Here is a 27,727-nt window from a genome sequence, read left to right on the forward strand (position 1 = left end):
GACACAGGGTGATTTGAATACCCCACCATCTCATGATGGTGGGCTAAAAAGTCCAGCAAATTCAGCGAAGAACTTGTTGGTGGAGACAAGTCCTTGCAGCTACATTGATTCTATGTTTCTAAATGACCATCTCATTTGCTATCTTACACACTGACTACAGCTGTTTACAAAATATACAAGAATACCTATAGGAGCGTTGGATATGTGTGGGTTCACCACTGTAAGCAAAAATTGATGATAAGGAAACTTATGATGACTTAAATTGAATATTATTGTCTCATACAAGACATAAGAGTATCAAATAAGAACTTCTGTTAAAAAAAGTATTGCGTGATGTTTTACATTAATCAGCTCAAACAGCCCAGGGGCCTCAATAGTCATCTGACTATAAAGACCTATATATGGAAGAGGCCAAACATGGCTGAAATAAATTGCTCAACTACTCTACAGCTTACAAAGAATACATAGTTGGTTCATAAAAACATTTTCTGAAAACTTGAAATCATATTCTTTACACATGCTACTACAAATTTGTTTAATTACTACATATCTTTTGCTGGTTGTAAAAGGAATCTCAAGACCAAAGATATCTTGATTATAGATCAAGGTCAATTATTTGGATGAATTAGTAGCTCTTCATCCACTTGTGTTGAAGAACCAATATCAACAGCTTGGACTGTTTTATTATTGAGAAGAGGTGGTTTGAAGATTTTAGCACATTTGACCATTGTGACCTTTAAAAAGAGAGGTCAGTCACATGTACAAAGTTCATCCCAACATGCCACAGACCCAATATCAGTACCCTAAGTCTTTAAACCTGTGAAGATTTTGACACATTTCACATCTCTGACCTTGAAAGTGGGTCAAGGTCAATAATATGAACAAACTTTGTAACCCTTCATCCCAGCATACTAATCCCAGTATCAGCACCTTGGGCCTTTTGGTTATTGAGAAGCTGTTTAAAGATCTTGACATATTTGACTTCTGTGACCTTGCAAGTAGGTCAAGATCAATATAAACAAATGTGGTAGCTCTTCATCTCAGCATTTTATAGGCCCAATATCATCACCCTGGTCCTTTTGGTTATTAAGATGTTTAAATATTTCAACACCTTTAACCTCTATGACCTTGAAAGTGGGTCAAGGTCCTCCATCCCAGCATGCTACAGACCAAATATCAGCACCATAGACCTTTTGGTTATCAAGAAGTTGTTTAAAAGATTTTAATAAATTTGACCCCTGTGACCTTAATAGTTAATCAGTCATTCATATTAACAAACTTGGTTTCCATTCATCCCAACAGGCTACAGGTACAATATCAGCACCCAGGCCCTTTTGGTTATTAAGAAAAAGTCATTTGAATGGAAAATTAATGCACAGCAGACAATGCATGACAAAGTCGAAACACAATGGCTATAGATCATCCTCACCTTTCGGGTCATATGACATAAAAAACAGCAGCCTCATTCCAAATTTTAAGTCCTACGAGTAAACTGAAGAATCCAAACACAACACAAGGAGCATATATATTGGACAATACTTTATTGTCACCATTATCAACAGGCAACACATCAATAACATTTACAATGTAATGATGCTTACATACAATACTTGTTCACCAAAACATAGTTAAGCAGTTTCATTGCTTAAGGTCAAAGCTTATTTAAATTGCTAAGATCTAGAAAGGACAAAAGATATATACAGAATACCATCAAAAAAAAGTTGACTGGAGATACAATACAAAAATCTGACCCCAGTATTAAACTGTCTACGCATTGATTATATCTGTTAGAAATAAAACAGCAACTTCTATATTAAAACAACCAAAGTGTACCATGTACAGATACATATATCTTTGGGAAGTTCTTACACCTGTAAGATTTTGGCAACTGAAACTTTGATGATGATCCATTACAGGTATTACCTTTGAATTCCTGTTATGATTATTCATAATTCCTCTTATGAATAATGCAATACACTCACTTTTATTATTATACAATAACTTCTTTGCCCAGAAAAAATTCAATATTTTTAAATAAATTTGTGCTACATCAAAATATAACAAGGTTTGAGGAACTGCAAAAAAGGACCAGTGTGTGGGGTGGCAAAAAATAAAGTGCATTCCAACGACATTTATATAAAGGACATGACAAATTACACAGTTTTATCATAATGCATTTAAGGCAGGTGTTGAGGTTTCCCGATCCAGGAAAAAACATGTTTGGAATCATTATTCAAAAATTTGGAATTGATCATGCTAGTTATTTTTTTCCAAACAACAACATTGTCTAGGAGTCCTAAAAGTGGTCTTGGTACAGATTTCCAGAAAAAAATCACTACAATGGGGAACACTAGCAGTGGTCTATTGGTATAAGTGGTCTTTTTATAGTACCATACATAAAGATTCAATACATAATAATCATGTGTATGGAAGTTATCGTCTTGATATGTATGAATTTGATAAACATACCCCAACTTTCTTAATTTAGAACTAATTTATAGAGAAATGAAACATTCAAAACAGGCAAAATGCTGCTTAGTGTAAAAGGTTGGTGACTACTCTATCAAAACATTTGGAAACATTCCAAACAGAAAATGCTGAATTATGATAACCAAAAAAAACAGCTAAAGATGAAATGCTTTTAAATCCATGCGGAACTGACAGCATGCAAACAGATCAAAATGGGTAAGGGGACTTTAATTAAGCTTATTTTCCCATGCATATGTATGTGTAATATTGTTGAATATATTAAATCAAAATAAAAAACTAATCTATCAAATATCACTAAAAAATATTTAAAATGCCAAATTAGTATAATTTAATATCACCCGAGGAAATGAAATATGTGAACTATTTGTAATGCAACTCTTGTTGCTGTGTCCTAGATATACAAATACTAACTTCTTTTGCCATTTGCAAGCAGTGCTGCAAAGACGAAAATTGTTTTACAATATCTTTTCTCTTTCTTGGATATAAAACCTTGTTTATCCAAAGTATCAAAGATTTTTCAAAGTAAGACTGCCTACGTACAAGGAAAATAAATGGAGGTCAGATGATGCAAGAAGGAATGGATCTGATAGTTCAGGGTGCTCACTTCAACAGACATAGCACAAGAAAACTTTCATAACAAAGAACCATGTCTTTCAAAAAGAAACTGATGCTGGAAAGTGAAAATTCAAACCGTCATATTTCACAAATGTACATGATTATACAGATTTAAAACAATTCTACTCTAACAAAAAACAAATGGACAAAACTTAAGATTTCTGAAGTTGTTTTATGAATTGGGGGTTTAAATTTTATTTCAGTGAAATAGACAAATATGACATCGGGTCATTGATATGTTACTCAATCAATATTTATCAACATTTACCTGTTAATTAAATTCATTTTAAAATCTCAAAATAAAAACATTTATTTCTTTGGGGGCAGGGTGAGAGAGAAGAAGAATTCAAAAATTAAATAACAATGTTGAAAAAATTTCATCTGCACTGCAGGAGTAATAATATACACTTTTCAAAATCTATTGCACAATTCATGTTTGTTTAATTCTTAATTCACATCCAAGCCATTTGTTACAAATGGCCAGAAAGTAAGCTGAGCTGCAAAAACTTGTCAACTAAAGTCTTACATCAAAGTGTTCTCACAGTTATACATGCACTTTCATTTCTAAATCCATATCATACAATTAAGATGAAGTAAAAAATACATCATTATAGAAAAAGACAGAAAAAACTTGTGATATAAAGAATAATGCAAATACAATTACTGATATTAAGCACAAACTTGATAGTTCTTTTGTCAAAAGATTGGCCCCAGTACATTCCATCAAAATTCTGGTCTACGAATACCTTTTGAATCCCTTTTTGATGTAAGTTAGGAGATATTTCTACAATACTTAGCAAAAATCATCACCATATATGTATTACATTACTTTGGTCAGCTTTTGAATGGGTTTATTTACTTGTACTGCATGTTGGTCGAATGTCACATAGCATTAAATACAGCACAGGAGACATATAAGTACTGTTTAATGTTTCTCAAAAGTCAATTTGATGGAAATCAAAATTAGAATTCAGTCAAATGTTCAATTAAGTTCTTTCCATGAGAAAGAAATAGCATCATCAGAGCCCAAACCCAAGACAACACAACCATCAATGAGAATTTGAATATGTTGTCTCTGAAATATGTTTACAGTGTTAAATGTGTACATGTTTGACACATTTTAGAATAGTGCTATTTATATTTATTCAGAAGAACCAATGGCCATTCTATAACAGCAAATCTGAGAATTAATGTGTGAATATCTATAGCTTTAACTTCATTAATCGCAAGTCATGGTGCTGGGTAACTATTTCTAACTAAAATCTAGCCATTGTCACATTTCAGCATGAATTGTTCATTGTTCATTGCCCGAAAACATGCCAATCCTTTTAACTAACCTTTAGATACTTATGCACCAACCCTTTCCATGTTGTTAATACTACATTTGTACTTGTATAATTTTTACCAATATGGACTCTAAACATACACAGGATAATGCTCTCTTCAGCATTAACTAATGAGGTCACTGAAAGTGATAAGAATATAAATATCAAAGACTTCTGTAGATGCCAGTGACAAATAAACAACATTCTTAATAAGCATAGAGATAAAAGGCAGAAAACTACTAGAGCTAAAGCGTGTTAAAGTGAGAGAAAAGTGGTTATTTTAACACGTGTATAGTCATAATGTGATTAAAATGACATGTAAAATTTAACAACTTAAAATACTAAACCTTCTTCAACAAAGCTGTAGACATTTTTTTCATAGTTTCTAAAGATAGTAGCAGTGACCTTGAATGATTGTGAGATGTGAACTCCATCCAACACCAAAATGTTGCCATAACTATCTTGTAATCGTCCAAGAGATTCAACACATCAACTTTGACTTGAAGTAGGAGGTAGGCTTACTAAAGATTTGTTAGTATTGTTGAGTAGCAAGACATGGGTGGACTTCATACAGGGCATGTATTCACTGACAATAAATACAGTATGTAAATTTGAAAGAAATCATCACAGTCGCCTATCTTTCAACCCATCAACCTTAAAAATTCAACTTGATTTCCTGAAAACCTGAGTTTCATTAAAAATGTGTAAGTACTTTCCTGCAAATGATGCTTTTCCCCCAAAAAACAATAATACAACTGTCTACAATTTAAGGAATTTAAACTCTGTTTCAGATTGTGATATGAGAAGAAAATTCATAAAGAAATGCAGATACTGCAATTTCAATGTTAATAGACAAAATAGTTCAGAAAACACAGGACCATTCCTTAATACACCTGCATTTCTGAGACACATTAAATCACTTTAATTTGGATTATTTTTGAAAGATTTTCTGTGTGACCATAGCTTCCTGCAAAGTAAATTATTTTAATGCTAATTTCAAATGAAGACTTAACTAGAACATACTTATACCAATTGTTTTGATTTAATCACTGACTAGCAAGACAGCAAAATATTAACATATGTACAACTGAATGATGTGAGATTTTGTAAATGGATTCCAGTACTCTAGTCGTAAATTCAGCTATTTAAACATTATGTGAACTTGTTAAGTTTGCATTAAAACATCAATGACTGTCACTGTGTAGACATGCTTTTGTATTTATCGAAGTTGATACACAGTTCCATTACTGAAACATGACAGATTTGTCAAGAAACAATCATCAGTAACTTATATAAAGTGATATAACTTACCAGACAAAAACATGATAAAACTATTACAGTGATATCTAGCTATGTATTTCCATACATTGTGGATAACAAAATTTGTATAACCTTTACCCATCATTTCAACTGTAACATACGAAATGAAAAATACACATGCAATTATGGTACATATGAGTTAAACTTAACATGACTACTTAACTTTCAGAGTGTTTAAACATGGAAGATTCATTCAAAATATTAAACAACATTCAATCTTTACATAAATGACATATTCTTGGTCTTAAGCAGCCATACATGCAGTTGAATGATAATATTTAGACCTGAGACAACAGGAAATGTTTGGAATTCTTGTCTTGAGCATTCCTTGTAACCATGACTATGTAAACACTAAGATCGGAATGACACTTTTCTTACATACAGAATGTGATTGTACGAAGTTAACAAACACAAGTGTGGCACATGGGAAGGAAATGGAGATATGGATGTAAACACGCACTTCAAAAGAAATTCTGTGGACAATAAAAACAATTGACCTTCAAACTGAATTTAGCACCTTTCTGATTTGCTGTCATACATTTATTAAGTAACATTCCAGATCCAGTATTAACCTTACACAAGAGACATCAATGAGATAGCTTTTTCTTCATATATCACCACTGATTTTGTTCAGAATTCACAGCTCTGAAGTAAATAAAAGACATAGCTCACTTCAGCAAATTAAAAAAAAAAAAAAAAAAATTCATATAATATCTCTGACTCAACATGCCAAAATTTCAAAAACAACAACCAGGCTGTTCACAAATTTTCAAAACAGCATTTACACATAAGAATGTTACTGTAATAGCAGTACATGATGAAAATTTTATTAAAACTGAGACAAATTCAATTGCTTGAAATAAGCTTCCCACCATCAGTTGTTACATACTCTCAACATACGAGGTAAAACCATGTTAAAGCTGGACTAGAAGGGATTGTTGTGTCATCAGTAAAGTAGGTTGTGAGGCGTTGGAATCATATGCTCATGGATACTGGATGATGCTTAAAGATCTGTAATGGTTAATATCTACTCTGTACCAAAATATTTCTGGCCAAAGTGGTTGGGTGCCACAGGATGGACTTCTGATGTAAACACATTCATCTCCGGGAAGGCGTTCCGCACAGCTTTGGCAGCTATGGATAACATAAATGGCGCATATCATACAAGTAAGTACATTTGCATCTCTGGGTTATTTTTAATTTTATGCCTATTCAAAATTACCATCATCAAGTAAACTAGAAAATTGTTTATGTTATACCATTACATAATTAAACTTCTTTCATATATATATATATATTTAAAACAATTTATTTTAATACAAGGAAACTACAAATGTTACCACCTGATCACGAGAATATTGAAATTTAGGGAAAAATGAAGTTAGGTCTGTTGGATAAATAAAGAAATTAGATATTGGATAGTGATAAATACATATAATTTCTCACTCAGCCAGTCTTTAAAAAAATTAAATCTGCTATCTGACAAGATTTTATCACTTTAGGAACTAGTTAGTCTGGACATTAGAAGTACCCATTAGCAGTCATTTGGTTATACTGAACACACTACACAGTAATGCAATCTTTTGGATGAAAAGACCATTAAATTATGTCTGCATTACATGACAATGACAGTGATGTTGGAAACCTCTTTACCTGACGGTGTTGTGAAGAGATTCATTAAGATGATATTTTCCTCCTGCACTTTATGGTCCTTGAGTATATTTACAGCTTTTATCACAGTATTTCCGGTTCCTAAAACATGCAAAATTTATTTCTATAAATCACTTAAAAATGTACAGTCAAACTTCTATGAATCAAACATTGAAATTTATCAATGTATCAAAGTTTTTGTCTAGTCCCAAATTTTATTCTTATATATTACTTCTAACTTACTCCTTTATGAATCACAGTTTCATAAATCAAACTTTTTGATGTAACCATTTTTTTTCACAAACAGTAAACTATGACACCACATGATTCTAACAAAACATTTACAGTACTGTTTTGGTATTTGTTGTGTTTATTTCCGTGGAAATATCCTGTCATCAATTATACATAGCCATGAACATGAAAACTTCTATATTAACTCACCATGAATGATTCAAAGTTTCAATGTATCAGAAGTTTTTTTGGTATTCCCTTAACTTCTAAAACATCGAAGTTCGGCTGTATTTGTTTTGCAATAAAAATACATGTCAGAAAAAAAGCTCTTATTTCAATATTGAATAAAAATTTTTAATCCTTGCACAAGCTCTTCAATTAAGAAAACATGCTGATCAAATATGCAAATCTGTATTCAATTGCATGTACATTGCAGAGGAACAAGCATCTTACCCATAATGGGATACATGAGGAGGACTTTGCGTGTAGCAATGTCAGGGGGGAGTTTAGCATAGACAACTTTGGCTTCATGTGTGTCTTCATCACTCTGTATAAGGATTTTACCAATTCGTATTGATCGACAACAATCTCGTAATCCCTGCTCCATGGCTTCACCTGGGATATAAGACAAGTTATGTTATATCATGCTGTAGCAAAGAAAGCAGGATATCAGATACAAGTCTAGATAATACACATGTTCATCTGAACACTTAAAAAGTTATGTATGAAGTTCATAATATAGACTTTTAAGATAATAGATTAATCTACAATTCTCAATTGAATTCAATCATACTTTGTCAACTTCTTTATATTGTTCATAATCCTTAAACAAAATTTTTTGCAATTTTTTGAAACCATGATCTTCATCATTACTGTCAGCAATATTTCTTATGCCACGATATGAAAATGTCACTGTTTAATACCAATTAATACATTGTCAGAGGAACCAAATGTGTTGAAATCTACAAACAACTTCTCCATTACCAAAACACCAAGAGTCATCATGAATCATGATTATTTCTACAGATTACTCATCACCTCTCATAACAGATGCCACAGTTAAACTGACCACTTTTCACGATACTGATGCCACAGTTAAACTTACCACTTTTCACGATACAGATGCCACAGTTAAACTGACCACTTTTCACGATACAGATGCCACAGTTAAACTGATCACTTTTCACGATACTGATGCCACAGTTAAACTTACCACTTTTCATGATACTGATGCCACAGTTAAACTTACCACTTTTAACGATACTGATGCCACCATTTAATTAACTTATAGCGTTTCATGATACTGATGCCACAGTTTAATTTACTTACCACTTCTCATGATACTGACGCCACAGTTTCCTTTCTCGTATCGCAGTCCATCGTAGATTTGTCCTGTACATAGTAATAGTGTATAATTGTGCCAGTTAGCTGAAGGTTTTGATATAAAATTTACATCTTACAGCTTAAGAATAAGCACATCTTTGTATTGCATTTTATTTACTTCATGCAAAACAGTTTCCTATAACCTCTCTCCAGGTCTGTCTGTGCCTCTAATGTTAAGTGTATAATCTTTGCAATAAGAAAATGTTAAAGATCTCAACAAGATAAACAGATTTGAATAACAATAACAAGAGTATTGTAATTTGAGCAGAATGATTTACAGAATACCTCATAAAAATGTAGATCCTGCATTGTAGAATAGTGTTACAGACAATGGCATACTCTATGGGCATTTTGAATGAGCAAGATACCAACCTGTAGGGGTGGTGACTTGGCAATGGCGATAGGGCAGCTGATTCAGACATTCTTCTACAACTAATCTGATCTGAAAAAATAGCACAAAATCAGAGCTCTATTGGAATAAAACATGATATACCCATCTGAACTAATACACAATTAGAATTTCTCAAATTAAAAAAACATTTTTTAAAAAGATAATAACATTTTTTTAAAAAGATTATAACGTCATTTCAGAAGTGCAAGATTTCTCCATAGTTTTACACAGTATAGTGAATAATGAAATTTTCTTGCAAGTTCTGATTAAATGTACAAGTATAATATGTTCTGGAAATCATATTAGATAAACATCATTTGACACTTTTAAAATAACCTATATTTATCTCCTCAGGATCCTAAGAAAAATTTCTGCAGGAGTCCTAGCAATTTTTTAATTATAGGACTCATTTCCCTAGCTCATTTTGAGCAACATTTTGCATACATATTACTTACTATTCACCACTAACTGAACAGCAAAATAAAGATATAAACCTGTAATAATGATTGACAATTGTGTATGTGTCAATTAAATTTTATAACAATCTGATAACACATTTATATTTTAACTAAGCTGGTTGTATAACTCTGTCAGCCTTCACTTTGGTGATCATATGTTTAGTTGTAAGAAAACCAATCATTTTGCCCAATCATAGAAAACGTATGAATTATATGGTAAAACCATCTTTAGTTACCAAGTAAATATGAAAAAGACGTCTGAATGATGTTTTCAAATGAATGGGTTAAGAACTTTGTTCTTAAGTAACTTGAAGTGATTTCTTGAGAGCTTCTGAGAAGGTCCCCTACCCCATCAACAACTTATCCATAAAATTAGTATGATGTGTTACATGGTTTTACTGATAAAATAACAACACCCTGGTATGTAAATGATATTGAAACAAGAGGCCAAGGGGCCTGAACAGTCACCTGAGTGAGACTTGTCTCAGGTGACCTAACCAAAAACTTCCCTATTCACAGATGATCAAGAATTCTATCATGCCATATTTGGCAGCCAGTAAGAAGTGGCCACTATTCTCCCACCCTGACAAATATGAAAAGCTTTGCAATGCAGATAGGTAAAAGTGACAACTTGAACAGCACTCGAGATGGGGAGATACCAGGAATACCAATCTATCTTTCACAGTGGGACTGCACCCCCTGGAATAACCAATGTTTGGTTGCTATAAAAGAGCTAGGGGAGGTAAGATTGATTTCAAAAATTATGGTGGGAAAATATGATCTTGAGGTATAAACTTTCCTGTAATTTCTAGCATTGAAAACACCACCACTAGGGGGATACAAACTGAAACTTTATAAACAAAAGAACTCGCCTAAACACAAGAAGCTCATAGGAAGATCTGCACAAACTTTTAAATCCAACCTTAATCAACATTGGAAAAACCAACCACTTCTATATAACTACAAGGAATCCATGTAATGGCCGATGGAACTTTTAAAAAAAAACGGCACATTTCTATAATCTCTTGCAATGCACTTAAGATCTTAAATTATATATCAATCAATTTCAACAATCTGATATATCATAAAACTATATAACTGCAATGAACTTGCAAATTAATCATAAATCAATTCATAAACTTTTATTTATATAAATCAGGCACTGATCCAGAATTGCAGGTAGAAAAGCTGCACATTTTTGACAACTGAAAAATAACTTTTTTTAATATCGTGTCTGACACCTCCCTTTAGTTTCCAGATTTTCTTTTACATTTTATAATCCTTCAAGCTAAATGATCGAAAATAACGTTATAGATATGACGGCCGAAAAACCTCAAAAATTAAAACTAAAATATAGAGTACGTAATATATTATGGTAAATTTACTGATAAAAGCCATGTGTATGTGACAGTAATTATACACACCTTTCAAGGTCTAGGGCGTAACCACAAATGTTTTTTACAAATACAAAAACAATGTCCTCAGTTGGCTTATTCCTAAGTTATTTGAACTATAGTATTACATTAACCTCTACATTGAGTTTATTTTTCTTGCAAATGATGGCCACTTGGTATGTTAATCTATTATGGTCATAATAACAATATCTCTTTCAATGTCGCTAACTATAAGTATCTTCAGGTATATCGTTTGAAGACGAGTGATACACACCTGTACTGTTGGCATTCAAAGAAAATATGTTCAAAACTCAACCAATATTTTACAAACATCAATGTGAAACTTTGGTACATAGGTGTATAAATTTGACCATATAAACAGTGAATCTTTCGACTGTGCCAATAAACTTCATTAAGAGTATTTCAAAAATATTTTCCAAAGGCATTTATGATGTTGTTATTGTTTGTTGACACTTTTTTAGACAGACCATTCATGTATATCATAACAATAGTAACAACTGCAACTTACCAATCTGTCAGCATAAAATATGAAATCTCCTCTTGAAGTTAATCTGAAAAAGAAATTATGAACATCTAGTGTGATTGTGAAATACCACTTTCATTTACACACATTAATCTACATTACTTGTACATATCCTAACTCTATTTTAACAACATGTGACTTAGCTTAACTTTCATCCTTGCAAGAGAAAGGAAATGAGTGAAAGAGTTCGAGGGAGCATTCATTATTTTCGATTTCGATTCAATGCATACAAACATGGGGTTCAGAGAGAGCAGACAGTCTGTCGATACCAGTACATTTTTAGGTGCAGTTTTTCAGACAAAATGGAAGATTGGATTTCTTGTTTCTATAATCACTTGTGTTTTTTAATAAGCTAATTCCGAATAAAATATTTTAAGCAAAACAAACATCTGCAAATGCACGTGGCGATATTTTTTTCTTTTCTTTCTTGGCGCACATGTTTATAAACAACACTTACTTCGATCTTAAAACGGTCTGAAGCTCACGAACATTGTCAGTGATTCGGAGTTTTTTAAATTTAGGACCAAAATCATAATCTTCGTAGCTGTTTTGGTGTAGAGAATCTTGAATTAGATCTGGTTCCATCTCACATCGGACCAAATATCCCACCATTCACGCAAGACACAAAATTTGTCTATTTACCACTTTTGTTCTGCATTATTACAACCACAAAAAATAGTTCGAAAGTAAAAATGTTGTAGACTCAAGTGTTTGTCACTGACATCGAATAAATGAATAGTGTTTTCATTGCTATCTATATTTCTTAATAGGTGTAATTATGTAAACACCATTTTATCTTATTTTACCGAAACGTCTATTTGTTTACATCTATGCGGAAGAATAAAGTCAATCTAGGGTCAATCAAAGTTGAAGTCTTGATTCTCAATCCTCTGCACCGCTTCCTGTTTGGTATGGCCAGTGCGTTGCGGTCGGGCTGTCAACGCGTTGAAAATATTTGCTGTTTTACCCCATTTTACACCCAAACTTTACGTTTAATACATTCAGTCAATCCAATATGCAGTAAAAGTTTATTGTTAAGGCGTCAAACTGCTTGGACAAAGCTTCTAGTAAGTGTAATAAGGCGAGACAGTTTGTCTTCATTACTCTTAAGGTATAGAGGTGAACGTGAGGGAGCAGTCATTGATTTCTTGCCAATGTGATTTCATTCATTGAATAGAAAATATTTCTCTGTAGAAGATTTTACTGCAAAATATCGTCGCTTACTTGCATCATCTATTTAGAATTTATTGTTTGAAATTACAACATCCTGTCTAATAGCGTTTATATTGATTGTCTACAACGGAAAATCTCTGTGCCATCATTCATAGCATCTGTTTGGAAGTGTAACAGGAGATAATATAGGATTCAAAGTATATTTCTATTCAGTTTTGTTGTATAGATATACAAAATATGGTCTTTGTAACTCGGACTATGTACTGACATTTAACCAATAAAATGGGTATGATAGCCTGTTTGATGCTCATGAAAAGCATGGTATCAAATTGTGTGCTATAGCAGTAACAACTCGGGTATCAAATTGTGTGCTGTAGCAGTTGGAACTCTGGTATCACATTGTGTCCTACAGCAGTATGAACTCTGTATCACATTGTGTGCTGTAGCAGTTGGAACTCTGGTATCACATTGTGTCCTACAGCAGTTTGAACTCTGTATTACATTGTGTGCTGTAGCAGTTGGAACTCTGGTATCACATTGTGTCCTACAGCGGTATGAACTCTGTATCACATTGTGTGCTGTAGCAGTTGGAACTCTGGTATCACATTGTGTCCTACAGCAGTTTGAACTCTGTATTACATTGTGTGCTGTAGCAGTTGGAACTCTGGTATCACATTGTGTCCTATAGCAGTTTGAACTCTGGTATCACATTGTCCTACAGCAGTTTGAACTCTGTATTACATTTTGTCCTATAGCAGTTGGAACTCTGGTATCACATTGTGTGCTGTAGCAGTTTGAACTCTGTATCAAATTGTGTCCTATTGCAGTTTGAACTCTGTATCACATTGTGTGCTATTTATATTTCAGCCAGCAAATGGAAGGCCACATCTTTGTAGATGTCCGTGTTCAGCAAAATTTAGAGCATCTTCATTTAAAACGGGAGCTCGGCCAATTTTTGGACAGGTAATGATATTAATCACATAACTACCCTCATTTACATAAAGTTTGCAATGATTGCATACAATGTACACCTGTATTAAGATCAAGCAGCAGTGATTGGCAGAAGATTCACATTGTTTTTAATTCATTTGTGATGTCATAACTTCATGATGAGAAATATATATAAATGGGAATATCACCAATATAGATTTTATATTTTGATACCAAAGGTTTGTTTTGACAAATACTGAAAATAGTATCAATCTTTTGTGATAAACTGCATCACAGTTTCTGAGTTTCTATTTCATATTAGATGAAAACTTGTGTAAGAATCTCTCTAATGTTTAGGGTAGTTTATACATATTGTATTTATCATAGATCAAACAAGCTAGTCACTGTGGCTTGTACACATTACTTCAAACAGACATCTTTTTATTCAGAAAATGGAGTCGGCTTCTGTGAACTATAGAGCCTTAAAATATTGTTGTTGATAATTTTAGGATTGACAGCTGACTAAGGTGTCAAAATATTGAACATAAATTGTGTCAGAGACCTTGCATGCTTCATCTAAATTTGATGGATAGGGGCACAGTTCTAGTGTAATAGGAGCAGAAAAATATATGGCCAGACCTGGGTTCACACCTGGAACACCCCAAACTCTTAGATAGATGCTGTACACATTGAGCTACCTTGTCACATAAGGATTGACTCATTCCAGTTCTACTGCAACCCTGACTCCTTTTTCGAAGTCTTCACCCCCAAAGACAACTATTCACAACCCAATGATTAACAGAAACTTAAACTGAAACTAATGACCTTCTGAACTCTACATGTTCTACCAATTAGCTACCTGCTTGCCAACAATCAAGCCAGTCCAATTCTGCTACATTCCTTCCCTCCTTTTTTTGAAGTCTTAGCCCCCAAAGACACAACTATTAACAAGCCAACAAGGAGCAGGTAAATGCATGGCCTGACCAGGGTTAGAACCTCCCACAGTCCGACCTCTAGATGGATGCTCTACCAGTTGAGCTACCTTGATTGAAAGTATAAAACAGCTGTACAGTATGAAATTTTATTCATATCCAATGAAAGATATTTTTTTTGTGAGAAATGAAATTGTTTTCAGATACAATGTTGAGATTGATTTCTAACATACCAGTAAATCAACTTACAGTTCTTTGTTTCTCTTTAGAGTACAAGTACCAGAAATGGCTTTTTCAAGAGGACCTGTTTTAGTCACAACCCATCTTCTTTCACATCGAGCATTACAGATGACAACACTAAACATGTAAAGGATGAAGTGAAGGCCTGGGACATCACTCGGGCCATGCTGGGATATGTCTGGCCAAAGGATAAACCCAGCATTAGGATCCGAGTGGTAGCAGCCATGGCACTTCTTATTGGGTCAAAGGTCAGTTATAGTACATTTTTTAGGTTGCCTGCATTCTTATGTGGAAATTCTATGCTGGAAGATAATGAAATACTCTATATAACAATATCCAAGATGAAGAAATTTGAATTATATTATGTATTTTTCAGTACATAGAAATTGATTTGATTTAAGCATACTTCATTGTAACAATTACAAAGGGATTGGGCACAAGTTTTCCAACTGATGTTAAGCCCTTTCCCTATAAAGTTCGACAAAAGACATATGGACAAGGCAAAATGACATTTTAACAACAAAATTACACACACACAGATCAAAATCTTATGGAGTTAAATGTATAACGCTGAGAGATTTGGCATATATTTTACATATCTTTATTCGAGCAGTCATCACTACCATGTAGTAGTAACTGCAGGTCTAGTGGGATAAAATCATTTAATTCTTGATATTAAATTACTCTCTGATATGCTGTACACTTTTCAATACTTTCCAGCTTTTCTAAAGTTCATCACATCCTGTTCCTTATTCCACTTTCTCCTTTCATCTGGTCCTTCTTGTAATTCTCACCAGTAGTGTGCCGAAGTCAGCAGAGACATATTTTATTTTAGAGAAAAGGAGAAAGATCAAAATCTGTTTGAGTTAACAATATATTGCAGAGTGATTTGACATATTTTTACATTATCTTCATTCAGTTAGTTATCAATACCATGTAGTAGTAACTGCAGGTCTAGTGGGATCAAATCATTTATTTCTGGGTATAAAATTACTCTATGGTTTGCATAATTATTACAAGAAGAGAAGTAATGGTAAGTGTCTTTGAGAGATGTCTGCATTGTCAGTGATAGTAATATATTAAATTGGATCTGAATAGGTCATTGTTTAAAGTACTGTACTAGAATTATTTCTTAGTCTAGCATGTAGTATATTAGCTTTCCGATGACCAATCGTATAATAAGTAACTAAGCATTAGCATAATCTCTTCTATATTGTTCTCAAGCTTTACATTTTAGCTTGAACACCAATAATATTTTGCATTTGAACTTAAGATATATATTGTAACATCTTTTCTCCTTTTCTTGATTCTTTCATCTACTTCTTTATCAGAGTTTTTTGCTGTTTTCAGCCAAAAACAGACCTTTTCACTCTTGCTTAAAAGTGTTTATCTAGAGACATACACGTTTCATAACAAACTGAAGTAGTCGTTAAAACAAAATTGCCTATTTTAAGACTATCATAGCAGTCCATCTTTGCCTGATTAAGAATAGTGAGGAAAATTTCCATCACATATTTACAAAGTATTTTTTTGTTCATGCTCAGTTGTCTTAAAAGCAAATTTTAAAACATTACACAGAATTTCACCAATAGATCTCAAAGTAATGATTTAGGAGCTATGTCTTTCTTGTTTTTCACCTTTCACATTCAGGAGTTCACACAATTTTTAAACAAATTCTGTCAACCCAATATCAAATACAGTTCTCAGTTGTCAAATCTTATCAAACTTTCTTTGTTTCTTTGCAGGCTGTGAATGTACAAGTACCATTTATATTTAAGTATGCCATAGACTTTCTTAATGAACCTAGTAATTTATTGAATATGGATTCAGCACCAGCTACTGTGGTTACTTCAGCTACAGCAATTCTTCTTGGTTGTAAGTGTGACTTTTTACAATGTATTACACTAAGTATAATACAAAAGTCATTGAGTTCTCAGTTTTTAATCAATTATAAAATTTACCATACTAATGATAGCTTTTGTTCAGGATAAAGTCATTCTCTGTTTTCACAAGCATTTACACATGAGAAAGCCACTTAAACTTTCAGTTTATTCAGGGAGATATTATTGATGTAAAAATCAAATTGAATATTTTTAGATGGAATAGCCAGAAGCACTGCCCAAGCCTTTCATGAGCTACGTAATGCCTTATTTGGGAAAGTTGCACAGGATTCCATCAGACGTGTGGCGAGGAAGGTTTTTCTACACTTACACAGTTTAGATTTGTCCTACCATCTCCAGCGGCAGACTGGAGCTCTGTCCAAGGCTATTGACAGAGGCACGAGGTAGTCTTTTTTTCATATAAGACAATATAAATGTGAATTAATCAATCATTAGACTCCCCATCTGCCTGACTGAATGCTGTTTTTAGTCTGGTTAATTATGTTTCAGTAATATAATGGATTTAGTTTTAGATATAAATGAAGATTATGACATGTAAATCTCAAACAGACAACAAGACTGGAAATTTTTATGTTCACAGTTCAGTTTTATGTTAAAACACCATATTCAATAGCAGCCTGTTTCTGCTGACTTGTCTCACATCATTGTTTTATGTAGCTACTACCAGAATAACAAATGATTTCACATAATTAAACTAAAGAGATAATTTGGTATACAATTCTGACATAAAGTTGTCAGCTTCGTCTTCAACCAGTTAACTGAATGTATAGCCATTTTAAAGTAATAGATTAAAACTGATTCACACAATCCTACCTTTTGGTTTACAATAAAATAGATAGTGCTACTGGTAGTATCTAAAACAACATGATCAAACCAGATTACTATTATATTTATCTGAGTGTTTTTTATAACTGTTATATGAATTTTTAATAGGGGTATAAATACTACACTGACAGCACTGGTATTCAACCTAGGACCCACAGCTTTGGAATGCCTCCTGGTGACTTCTCTACTGGTGTGTTTCTCCACTTGAAGCCTTTATCCTCAGTAATGTAAACAGTGTTTTGTACTTGTTTTATGCCACATGTTTCAAGTATAATTAGTTATGATATAACATGATCTTAATTTGTAAATACTTGATAAACAGAACATTAAATCCAACCCCTTTTCACACAAGAGATCCTTGGCATTTGTATTGCAACAACTGTAATAGATATGGGCAGGCTTAAAATCAGTTGTGGGCTTATTACTAGCTAAACAAGTTTATGTAAGAATGAGTCTTATAACAGGAAAGATCTCCATAGATTGCTCAACACACCAATCTTCTTACTAGTGTCTGCCCATTGGATATTGATTCTGTACAAACCTGTTTGTGTTTGTAGTACTACAACTGTGGACTTTACTACGCTGGCGTGGCAATTGGATGTATATCTGTGTATGCTACTTTCACACTCTCATTTACACAGTGGAGGTAGGAACCTGTTTCGTATCATAATTTATATGGCAGTTCTCAGGTCTTATACATTCAAAAACATGAGATCCATTAGTTATATAAGATGTATTTCTCCAAATGATAGGAAAGTCACAGAAACAGAAAACTTCAAATCTAGGGAAACTCATAATGTTGTCAGCTTTGAGAAAGCCTGAAACCTATCAGAAGTTCAAACTATATACTTGTTTTTCATAGATAAGATTTTGGTATTGACTTACTTCTTTAAAAATGTTTTTTCAAATATATTGGATATTTTTGCTGAATCCTCTGTTTCAATTCTATCGTTGATGAATTACTTATCGAAACATGTTGGTAACATCTGGGATACATTGTACAGGATTACTGTGGAAACTTGTATTTTGCATTCAGAACAAAGTTTAGAAAGCAGATGAATGCAGCTGATTCTGATGCTGGCAATATGGCTATTGATTCTCTTATAAACTACGAGACTGTCAAGGTAAGATGATACACCAAGGATGTTGCACTGAATTTACCACATGTTTGTTTAACGTAAGATATAACACCTGGATTTATCACATAAGATTAAATTTAGGATGTAACACCTAAATTTACTTTTTAACGGTAAAATTTAGGATGTAACACCTAAATTTAATATTTAACAGTTAAATTTAGGATATAGCACCTAAATTTATGATTTATCAGTTAAATACATGATTTTACAACTGAATTTACCATGTATCAGTTAAATTTAGGATGTTACACCTGAATTTACCATTTATCAGTTAAATTTAGAATGTTACACCAGAATTTACCAGGTATCAGGAGCTTTAAATTAACAGTAAAACAGGCGTTCTTCCTTTCATTATTTGCCTTTCAATTTACTGTTAAATATATTCCCAGGTGTTCACTTATTTTTCTTTTAAATTTCCGCTGTGATGCCCGTTATATAATCTTACAATATGTTATGATACCAATATTTTGATATTAAATCAAATGGTGCCCTTACGTAAAATAGCTATAACTACTGATCATCATTGTTTAGACAGAGATAGGATCATTAATTTGCCAAAACCAGACCATGCAAAATCATGCCTGTTAATATTGACGCATCAGTGACACATTGTATATTACTGATGGTGACATAGCATATCTTACATGTCTTGGTTAAGTATCAGAATTGTTATTTCAGTACTTTAACAATGAGACATATGAGGCAGACAGGTATGACAAAGTCCTTGCCAGGTACGAGAAGGCATCACTTAAAATCACTACCAGCCTTGCTGCTCTGAATTTCGGCCAGAACTTCATTTTCAGTGTTGGTCTAACAACAATGATGATTCTGTGTAGCCAAGACATCACAGCAGGTAATTCCTACCTTAATAAATAGTGAAAACCAACAATATTAATCCCACACCAGTACAGTTGTATCGGTAGGCTTTCAATCTGCCAGTCCTTGGTTCACCTTTTCAATGGTAGAGTCATATACTCTAGTGCTATATTCAGATAATAACCCATTGTGTACTGTGTGTCATTTTGTCAAATGCATATTAGTCTCCATTTGTTGTCTATATAACTGTCCTTTGAAGAATTTCTGTTATTGCTATTTCAGGAGAAGCAATAAATAGATCACTGTCAAATTCCGTATGTAGGTTCTGCTATAACCCTAGTTGTTGTGCATAGTCTATTTTGGGATGACAGAAAAAATAAACTTCTGATTTGACCGTTAAAGAATTTTATTGCTTTTTCTGAAGAGGAATTCTCACATATCACATAATTAAAGATTAAAACAGAGGAAAGAAAAGAGGAGAAAAAAGAGGAAAAGAACAAATAAAAATAAAACAAAAGTGGATTTAAATATTGCTCCTGGGATTTCTTGTTTCCTTAAATATGTCACCTACAGTTGTTATAATATTGAATATTATCTGATGACTGGGAGACCTTGAGCTGGTCACTAGCCTATTTTCAGACCTATATTTGTTCTAGCTGTACATTTGATGACTATGGGAGACCTAGTGATTGCTAGTAGTCTGCTGTCAAACCTTTTGTTTTGTTCTGTCTGTAGGTACAATTCTAATTAGAGATCTCATGATGGTCATCAGACTGTTTTCAGACCATTATTTGTCCTCTGATTGTATAAAAGAGGGAAACTTGGTGATGGTCTGTGGCCTATTTTTAGCATTACATTTGTTTTGTTCGTAGGTACTATGACAGTGAGAGACCTGGTGATAGTCAGTAGCCTGTTTTCAGCCTGTTTGTAGGTACGATGACAGTGAGAGACCTAGTGATGTTCAGAAGCCTGTTTTCAGCCTGTTTGTAGGTACGATGACAGTGAGAGACCTAGTGATGGTCAGAAGCCTGTTTTCAGACTAACATTTGTTCTGTTTGTAGGTACAATGACAGTGAGAGACCTAGTGATGGTCAGAAGCCTGTTTTCAGCCTGTTTGTAGGTACGATGACAGTGAAAGACCTAGTGATGGTCAGAAGCCTGTTTTCAGTCTAACATTTGTTCTGTTTGTAGGTACAATGACAGTGGGAGACCTAGTGATGGTCAGAAGCCTGTTTTCAGCTTGTTTGTAGGTACGATGACAGTGGGAGACCTAGTGATGGTCAGAAGCCTGCTTTCAGCCTGTTTGTAGGTACAATGACAGTGAGAGACCTAGTGATGGTCAGAAGCCTGTTTTCAGTCTAACATTTGTTCTGTTTGTAGGTACAATGACAGTGGGAGACCTGGTGATGGTAAATGGGCTGTTGTTCCAATTGTCAGTTCCTTTGAATTTCCTGGGATCTGTGTACAGAGATGTCAATCAGGCAATCGTAGACATGCATACCATGTTCAGTTTACTAAAAATCAAAAGTGGTGTGCAGGTAGGTTCCTTGCAACTGTCTTTCAAAAAAAGTTTGGGAAATGGTGTCCCTTCATAATATTTTGAATGTACAAAGCATGTTTTTAGATTTAACCTTTCTGTCATTTAATGTGACAATTTGCACATACATATCATATTCATGTTGTGAAGGTATGCACTTCCTTTTTCATGACAGAAATTCGTCTGAAATACAAAATCATATATCTTATTCCTTTTTTCTTTATGAGAATGTTTGCAATCCTTTACAAGTCTGATTTGTCAAAAAAACCAATTACCGGTAGATTGATGCTTCCTCTTTCATTCTATATATAAGTAACAATGATAATAACTTCTGGATAAGTTGTTCATGAGATATCACCTGTATTCGATTAAGAAACAGACTATGTGTATTTACCTCTGTGAATTGGCTGTTGCAGACCTTGCCTAATGCTCCCATGCTTCAGGCTTCCCCACAGCACTCAGCTATTTCCTTTGATAATGTCCACTTCGAATACACCCCAGGCCGCAGCATTCTGAATGGATTAACTTTTGATGTACCGTCCGGCAAGAAAGTAGCCATTGTGGGTGGCAGTGGATCTGGGTAAACCATTAACAGCAAACTGTTTTTTCCTTGGTCACTCTTTCAATTGAAACCTGTAATTCTACATTTCAAATAAGAACCTACGAAGATGTTGGCATTCCTATCTGGTGCAGTTGAGTGTTGTTGTGCTATATACTGTACAAGCATTAACATGGTGGAATCCCCATGATCAGTAGATAAATACTCAGAAATGTAGAATCCTAATTTGAATCACTGTAAATATTTAGACATTCTGTCATGGATACTATCAAAAAAAAAAAAGGATATTTCAAATCTGGTCTACGATCTGTACCTTTCAGGAAATCTACCATAGTACGATTGTTGTATCGTTTCTATGATCCTCAGCAAGGCAGCATCACAATCAACAACCAAAGCATACAGGAGTTAAACCTTGACAGTGTGCGAAAGGCCATAGGGGTCGTACCTCAGGTATTGACATCAGTGTCACAATAATGGAAAAAATGGAAATCAATGTAAAAATCAGAATTTGATAAGTAAACAGAACGTCTATATCTTAGACATATCAGAGATAGAATACAACATGTCAGACTGACTTCTTTTTCTCAGTAAATATGTTGGATTATGAGCGCAAATTGTCCTTTATCAAAAGTAAATTGGTAACAATTAACAGGTATTTGAATTAAGGGACATATTGATCAGCAAACTATTTGAATATTGCTAGATATAGTAAATATATCCAGGGATTTTACCAGCTATTTTGGGAATGGAACACAGTTTTAACATTGGGAAACTTTGTTAACATTTTACAACAAATGGGGACAATAGCTTCCATTTTATGACTCTTGTATACAAGTGACAAGATATCAAAACTCAATAAAAGTAGCCTATACTATCAGTTTTAATTGATTCAATTATGTTTCCCAATGTTCCCCTTGGATTTTAGAACTTCAGGTAACCACGGATACACATCTTGAATTTCACCAATTTGAGGTGATTTTAAATGTCGTTTGGGATAGATACGGAACACTGGCTTCAGCATAGGACCAGATGACAGGAAAATTCCCCCTTGCTTGACTTTTACGTTTCTTTCTACAAAATGCTGATTGATGTTGGGGAAATTAAAGTGAAATTTGCTGAAATACAGAACATTTTTCCATTGGAAATTGGGCCCAATACTGAACCCAAAATGTCTGTTATCACTCTACATGCATGACCGTTATGATTAATGTCATTTCTCAGGAAACTTGCTTGTCAGAAATAGTAATAATAGGTTGGAAACTGTGACACAGTAAAAGTAGTTTAGATTCAATGAAATAATAAAAATGTTAGTACTGATGGCCGAGTTGTTTTCTCAGAATCTGCTATTTATTTTGAATAAACAATTGATTATGGAGTAGAAAGAAGTTAAATAACAGATATCATATAATCACAGTATTAAACTTTTCTTGTGAAGAAAAGTTGTGTATCGTTACACTTTATAAATGCTTTTTTCATGTATCAGACTTCTGTGCCTTACTTTGAAGGACTTGTGTTGTGGTAAAAAAAAGTTCTGCCGTTAATAGGTTAGAATATTGAGTATCAGGAAACAAATGCCTCATCTCTTTATCCAGTGTTAATTTCACCATGAAAGTATGATAATTTGGATTTCAGCTTTAATGTAAAACTTAACCCACTGTTTTATTTCTACCTTATTGGCAAAAGGGTGAAAGGGGTGGAAGTTGAACTGCTGTGAATGTTTCACTGCATACTGTATGTCAGAATATGTCTGTTTTTTAGGACTGTGTGCTGTTCCATGACACCGTCTACAACAATATTCTGTATGGGGATCTCACTAAAAGCGAGCAGGAGGTAGAGGATGCAGCTAAGATGGCAAGACTTCATGACTCCATTATGCACAGGTTTCCAGCTCAGTACCAAACCCAGGTGGGAGAACGAGGACTTAAACTATCAGGTAATACTGACTGTCATTCATTTACAATTGCTGATGAGTAACATTAAGTTGAAAATGGGTGCCTGCTTTTTAATCAAGTTTCATAATATTTTTTTTGATCTCATTGATCACAGTCTTGGAAAAGTTGATAAATCCAAACTCAGTGAAGACATCGGTAATTATAACTTTTTCAAAACTGAGTCTATGAAGTAATCCATCAATTTCATCCAAGATAGATCACGTTTCCATGATTTTCATCTGCAGGAGGAGAAAAGCAGAGAGTAGCTATAGCTCGCACTATTTTGAAGAATCCCCCGATCATTGTCTATGATGAGGCTACATCTTCACTGGATACTATAACAGAACAGGTCAGTTCAATAAATCATGTGAGAGAAACAGCACCGCTGAGAAAAATGAAAGGTTTAACCAATCACAGAACAAGTCAGTTTAACCAATCAAAAAAAAGAGTCATTTTAACCAGTCATAGAAGAGGTACAGCATCAACCATAGATCAGGTCAGTTTACCAATCACAGAACAGGTACAGCATCAACCATAGATCACGTCATTTACCAATCACAGAACAGGTACAGCATCAACCATAGATCAGGACAGTTTACCAATCACAGAACAGGTACAGCATCAACCATAGATCAGGACAGTTTACCAATCACAGAACAGGTACAGCAATAACCATAGATCAGGTCAGTTTACCAATCACAGAACAGGTACAGCAATAACCATAGATCAGGACAGTTTACCAATCACAGAACAAGTACAGCAATAACCATAGATCAGGTCAGTTTACCAATCACAGAACAGGTACAGCATCAACCATAGATCAGGTCAGTTTACCAATCACAGAACAGGTACAGCATCAACCATAGATCAGGACAGTTTACCAATCACAGAACAGGTACAGCATCAACCATAGATCAGGACAGTTTACCAAACACAGAACAGGTACAGCATCAACCATAGATCAGGACAGTTTACCAATCACAGAACAGGTACAGCATCAACCATAGATCAGGTCAGTTTACCAAACACAGAACAAGTACAGCAATAACCATAGATCAGGACAGTTTACCAATCACAGAACAGGTACAGCATCAACCATAGATCAGGTCAGTTTACCAAACACAGAACAAGTACAGCAATAACCATAGATCAGGACAGTTTACCAATCACAGAACAGGTACAGCATCAACCATAGATCAGGTCAGTTTACCAAACACAGAACAAGTACAGCAATAACCATAGAATCAGGACAGTTTACCAATCACAGAACAGGTACAGCATCAACCATAGATCAGGACAGTTTACCAATCACAGAACAGGTACAGCATCAACCATAGATCAGGACAGTTTACCAATCACAGAACAGGTACAGCATCAACCATAGATCAGGACAGTTTACCAATCACAGAACAGGTACAGCATCAACCATAGATCAGGTCAGTTTACCAATCACAGAACAGGTACAGCATCAACCATAGATCAGGACAGTTTACCAATCACAGAACAGGTACAGCATCAACCATAGATCAGGACAGTTTACCAATCACAGAACAGGTACAGCATCAACCATAGATCAGGTCAGTTTACCAATCACAGAACAGGTACAGCATCAACCATAGATCAAGACAGTTTACCAATCACAGAACAGGTACAGCATCAACCATAGATCAGGTCAGTTTACCAATCACAGAACAGGTACAGCATCAACCAGAGATCAGGTCAGTTTACCAAACACAGAACAGGTACAGCATCAACCATAGATCAGGACAGTTTACCAATCACAGAACAGGTACAGCATCAACCATAAAACAAGTACAGCACCATCTATAGATTATGTACAGCACCATCTATAGATTAGGTACAGAACCAAGCATTAAACAGGTACAGAACCACCCTTAGAATGAGTACAGCACCGTCTATAGATCTGGTACAGAACCAACTTTTTAACAAGTACAACACCATCCATAGAATAGGTACAGCACCATCCATAGAACAAGTACAGCACCATCCATAGAATAGGTACAGCACCACTCTTAGAACAAGTACAGCACCATCTATAGATTATGTACAGCACCATCTATAGATTAGGTACAGAACCAAGCATTAAACAGGTACAGAACCACCCTTAGAATGAGTACAGCACCGTCTATAGATCTGGTACAGAACCAACTTTTTAACAAGTACAGCACCACCCGTAGAACAAGTACAGCACCATCCATAGAATAGGTACAACACCAACCATGGAAGAGGTCAGTTTACTAATCACGGAACAGGACGTTTATACAGGCACATAACATATACCTTCCAAATTACAGACAGATTCCTTATCAATCACAAAACAGTTATACATGTAGTTTACCTGTTTAGAGAAAAGGTAAGAAAACCAGTTTAGACAACTGGTCCTTACTAACAATTATAGGCCAGATCAAATTAACAAATTATGTAACAGTCATTCAATATAAATGCACCATTAGAAATCCCCAGTCCTGAGCTGAGGAATAGTAGGTTTTACAAAAGATTTATAACTAATGTTGCTGTTACAGAACATCCTGGAAGCTCTTCGTAGGGTAACAAAGGGACGCACTACAATTGTGATTGCACACAGACTGTCATCAGTTGTAGATGCGGATGAGATCTTGGTGCTTGGGCAAGGCACTGTGGCAGAACGTGGAACACACTTTGGACTGCTCTCCAATCCTCTCAGCCTTTATGCAGACCTATGGAGAAAACAAAACCAGTTGCCAGAAAATGAAAAGGAGAAAGAAACATAAGTGACAGTGACATTTTATAATATTCAAAAGATGTCATGGATTAGTTTGTTCTGCTGATTATGAATAAGAATTAAAATCAATTGGATTTTAACCAGGAAATTTTTATACAGATTATGTTGATGTGTGTGATATTTTTAATCTTGTTGAAAATAAAGTGTGATATTTATTTTCTCACATACCACAACCAATGATATTTCAGTTTATAGTTTATATAACTTTTATACAATTTCATCTCTATGACTGAATGAAAGAATTTTCTTTTAAATCCACTCTGGTGAAATATTCAATTTTGATTTTGGTGCTAAAATCAAAAATACAAATACAGCTAATACTTCCCATATATCTTGTAGATATTATTTTTAAAATGCCTTTAGACCAATGGACATAGAAAGTCCCTGTCAGATTGTTAATGGAATGGTCCTAAGATTGATTTTCATTTTATAATTGATTTCATATTGGTTTTTGTTTTGTTTATTTTCCATTTTGTTTCTAAAAAGGGATTTTCAAGCATTCGTAATTCCATCAGTTTCATAAGATATTGTATTTGTAGAACAGATAGTATAGAAAGTGGCTGACACAAATACTGATACATTGTTTTACTGTAGAACAGATAGTATAGAAAGTGGCTGACACAAATACTACTACATTGTTTTACTGTAGAACAGGTAGTAAAGAAAGTGGCTGACACAAATACTAAAACATTGTTTTACTGTAGAACAGGTAGTATAGAAAGTAGCTGACACAAATACTACTACATTGTTTTACTGTAGAACAGATAGTATAGAAAGTGGCTGACACAAATACTACTACATTGTTTTACTGTAGAACAGGTAGTATAGAAAGTGGCTGACACAAATACTAATACATTGTTTTACTGTAGAACAGATAGTATAGAAAGTGGCTGACACAAATACTAATACATTGTTTTACTTGATGTTATAACTTTTAGGCAAATGTTTACTAGTGCATATCATTAATTATTTTGTCACCTCCATTTAAAGGTTGTACCTATTTACTCCGCCCTTGTGTTGAAAAGTTCATTCAAAATTCAAATCTTAAAATATTCCTTTTAGGGAATATTTGTTCACCCTTAACCTAACACCTTAAGAAAATGATTTGATGATAGGACTGGTCAGTGCTATAGCAGTGGAGAACAATATGATTAAATCAGG

At 34.1% G+C, this 27,727-nt stretch overlaps 2 protein-coding genes across 2 annotated transcripts; one reads left to right on the forward strand and one right to left on the reverse strand.

Moving 5' to 3' along the window:
• Positions 1-1,526: 1,526 nt before the first annotated feature.
• On the reverse strand, positions 1,527-12,386 carry LOC132550385 (uracil phosphoribosyltransferase homolog). The gene is made up of 7 exons (XM_060214446.1): positions 12,259-12,386; positions 11,787-11,829; positions 9,387-9,456; positions 8,961-9,023; positions 8,085-8,246; positions 7,404-7,502; positions 1,527-6,884 (listed from the first exon to the last, which is right to left on the reverse strand). Exons 1-7 carry the CDS (start codon positions 12,384-12,386, stop codon positions 6,778-6,780), a joined length of 672 nt encoding a protein of 223 aa, XP_060070429.1. The 3' UTR covers positions 1,527-6,777.
• A 326-nt stretch (positions 12,387-12,712) lies between these two features.
• LOC132550392 (iron-sulfur clusters transporter ABCB7, mitochondrial-like) lies at positions 12,713-26,731 on the forward strand. The gene is made up of 15 exons (XM_060214453.1): positions 12,713-12,868; positions 13,842-13,937; positions 15,106-15,324; positions 16,822-16,951; positions 17,174-17,360; positions 17,911-17,992; positions 18,360-18,448; positions 18,839-18,926; positions 19,620-19,794; positions 21,138-21,295; positions 21,711-21,874; positions 22,174-22,303; positions 23,612-23,786; positions 24,030-24,133; positions 26,328-26,731. Exons 1-15 carry the CDS (start codon positions 12,713-12,715, stop codon positions 26,553-26,555), a joined length of 2,181 nt encoding a protein of 726 aa, XP_060070436.1. The 3' UTR covers positions 26,556-26,731.
• Positions 26,732-27,727: the final 996 nt, after the last annotated feature.

This window comes from Ylistrum balloti, unplaced genomic scaffold, assembly GCF_031769215.1.
Source record: "Ylistrum balloti isolate Yb309-2 unplaced genomic scaffold, AGI_CSIRO_Ybal_v1 Utg370122, whole genome shotgun sequence".
NCBI classification, from domain to species: Eukaryota; Metazoa; Mollusca; class Bivalvia; order Pectinida; family Pectinidae; genus Ylistrum; species Ylistrum balloti.

Coding starts and splice junctions, on each gene's coding strand:
- LOC132550385 (XM_060214446.1), bottom strand. CDS start 12,386: ATGGAACCAGATCTAATTCAAGATTCTCTACACCAAAACAGCTACGAA. Junction 11,830..12,258: donor CAGACCGTTTTAAGATCGAA/GTAAGTGTTGTT, acceptor TTTCTTTTTCAG/ATTAACTTCAAGAGGAGATT. Junction 7,503..8,084: donor CCTCATGTATCCCATTATGG/GTAAGATGCTTG, acceptor TGCATGTTTTAG/GAACCGGAAATACTGTGATA.
- LOC132550392 (XM_060214453.1), top strand. CDS start 12,713: ATGGCCAGTGCGTTGCGGTCGGGCTGTCAACGCGTTGAAAATATTTGC. Junction 16,952..17,173: donor TACAGCAATTCTTCTTGGTT/GTAAGTGTGACT, acceptor GAATATTTTTAG/ATGGAATAGCCAGAAGCACT. Junction 18,927..19,619: donor TAAACTACGAGACTGTCAAG/GTAAGATGATAC, acceptor TTGTTATTTCAG/TACTTTAACAATGAGACATA.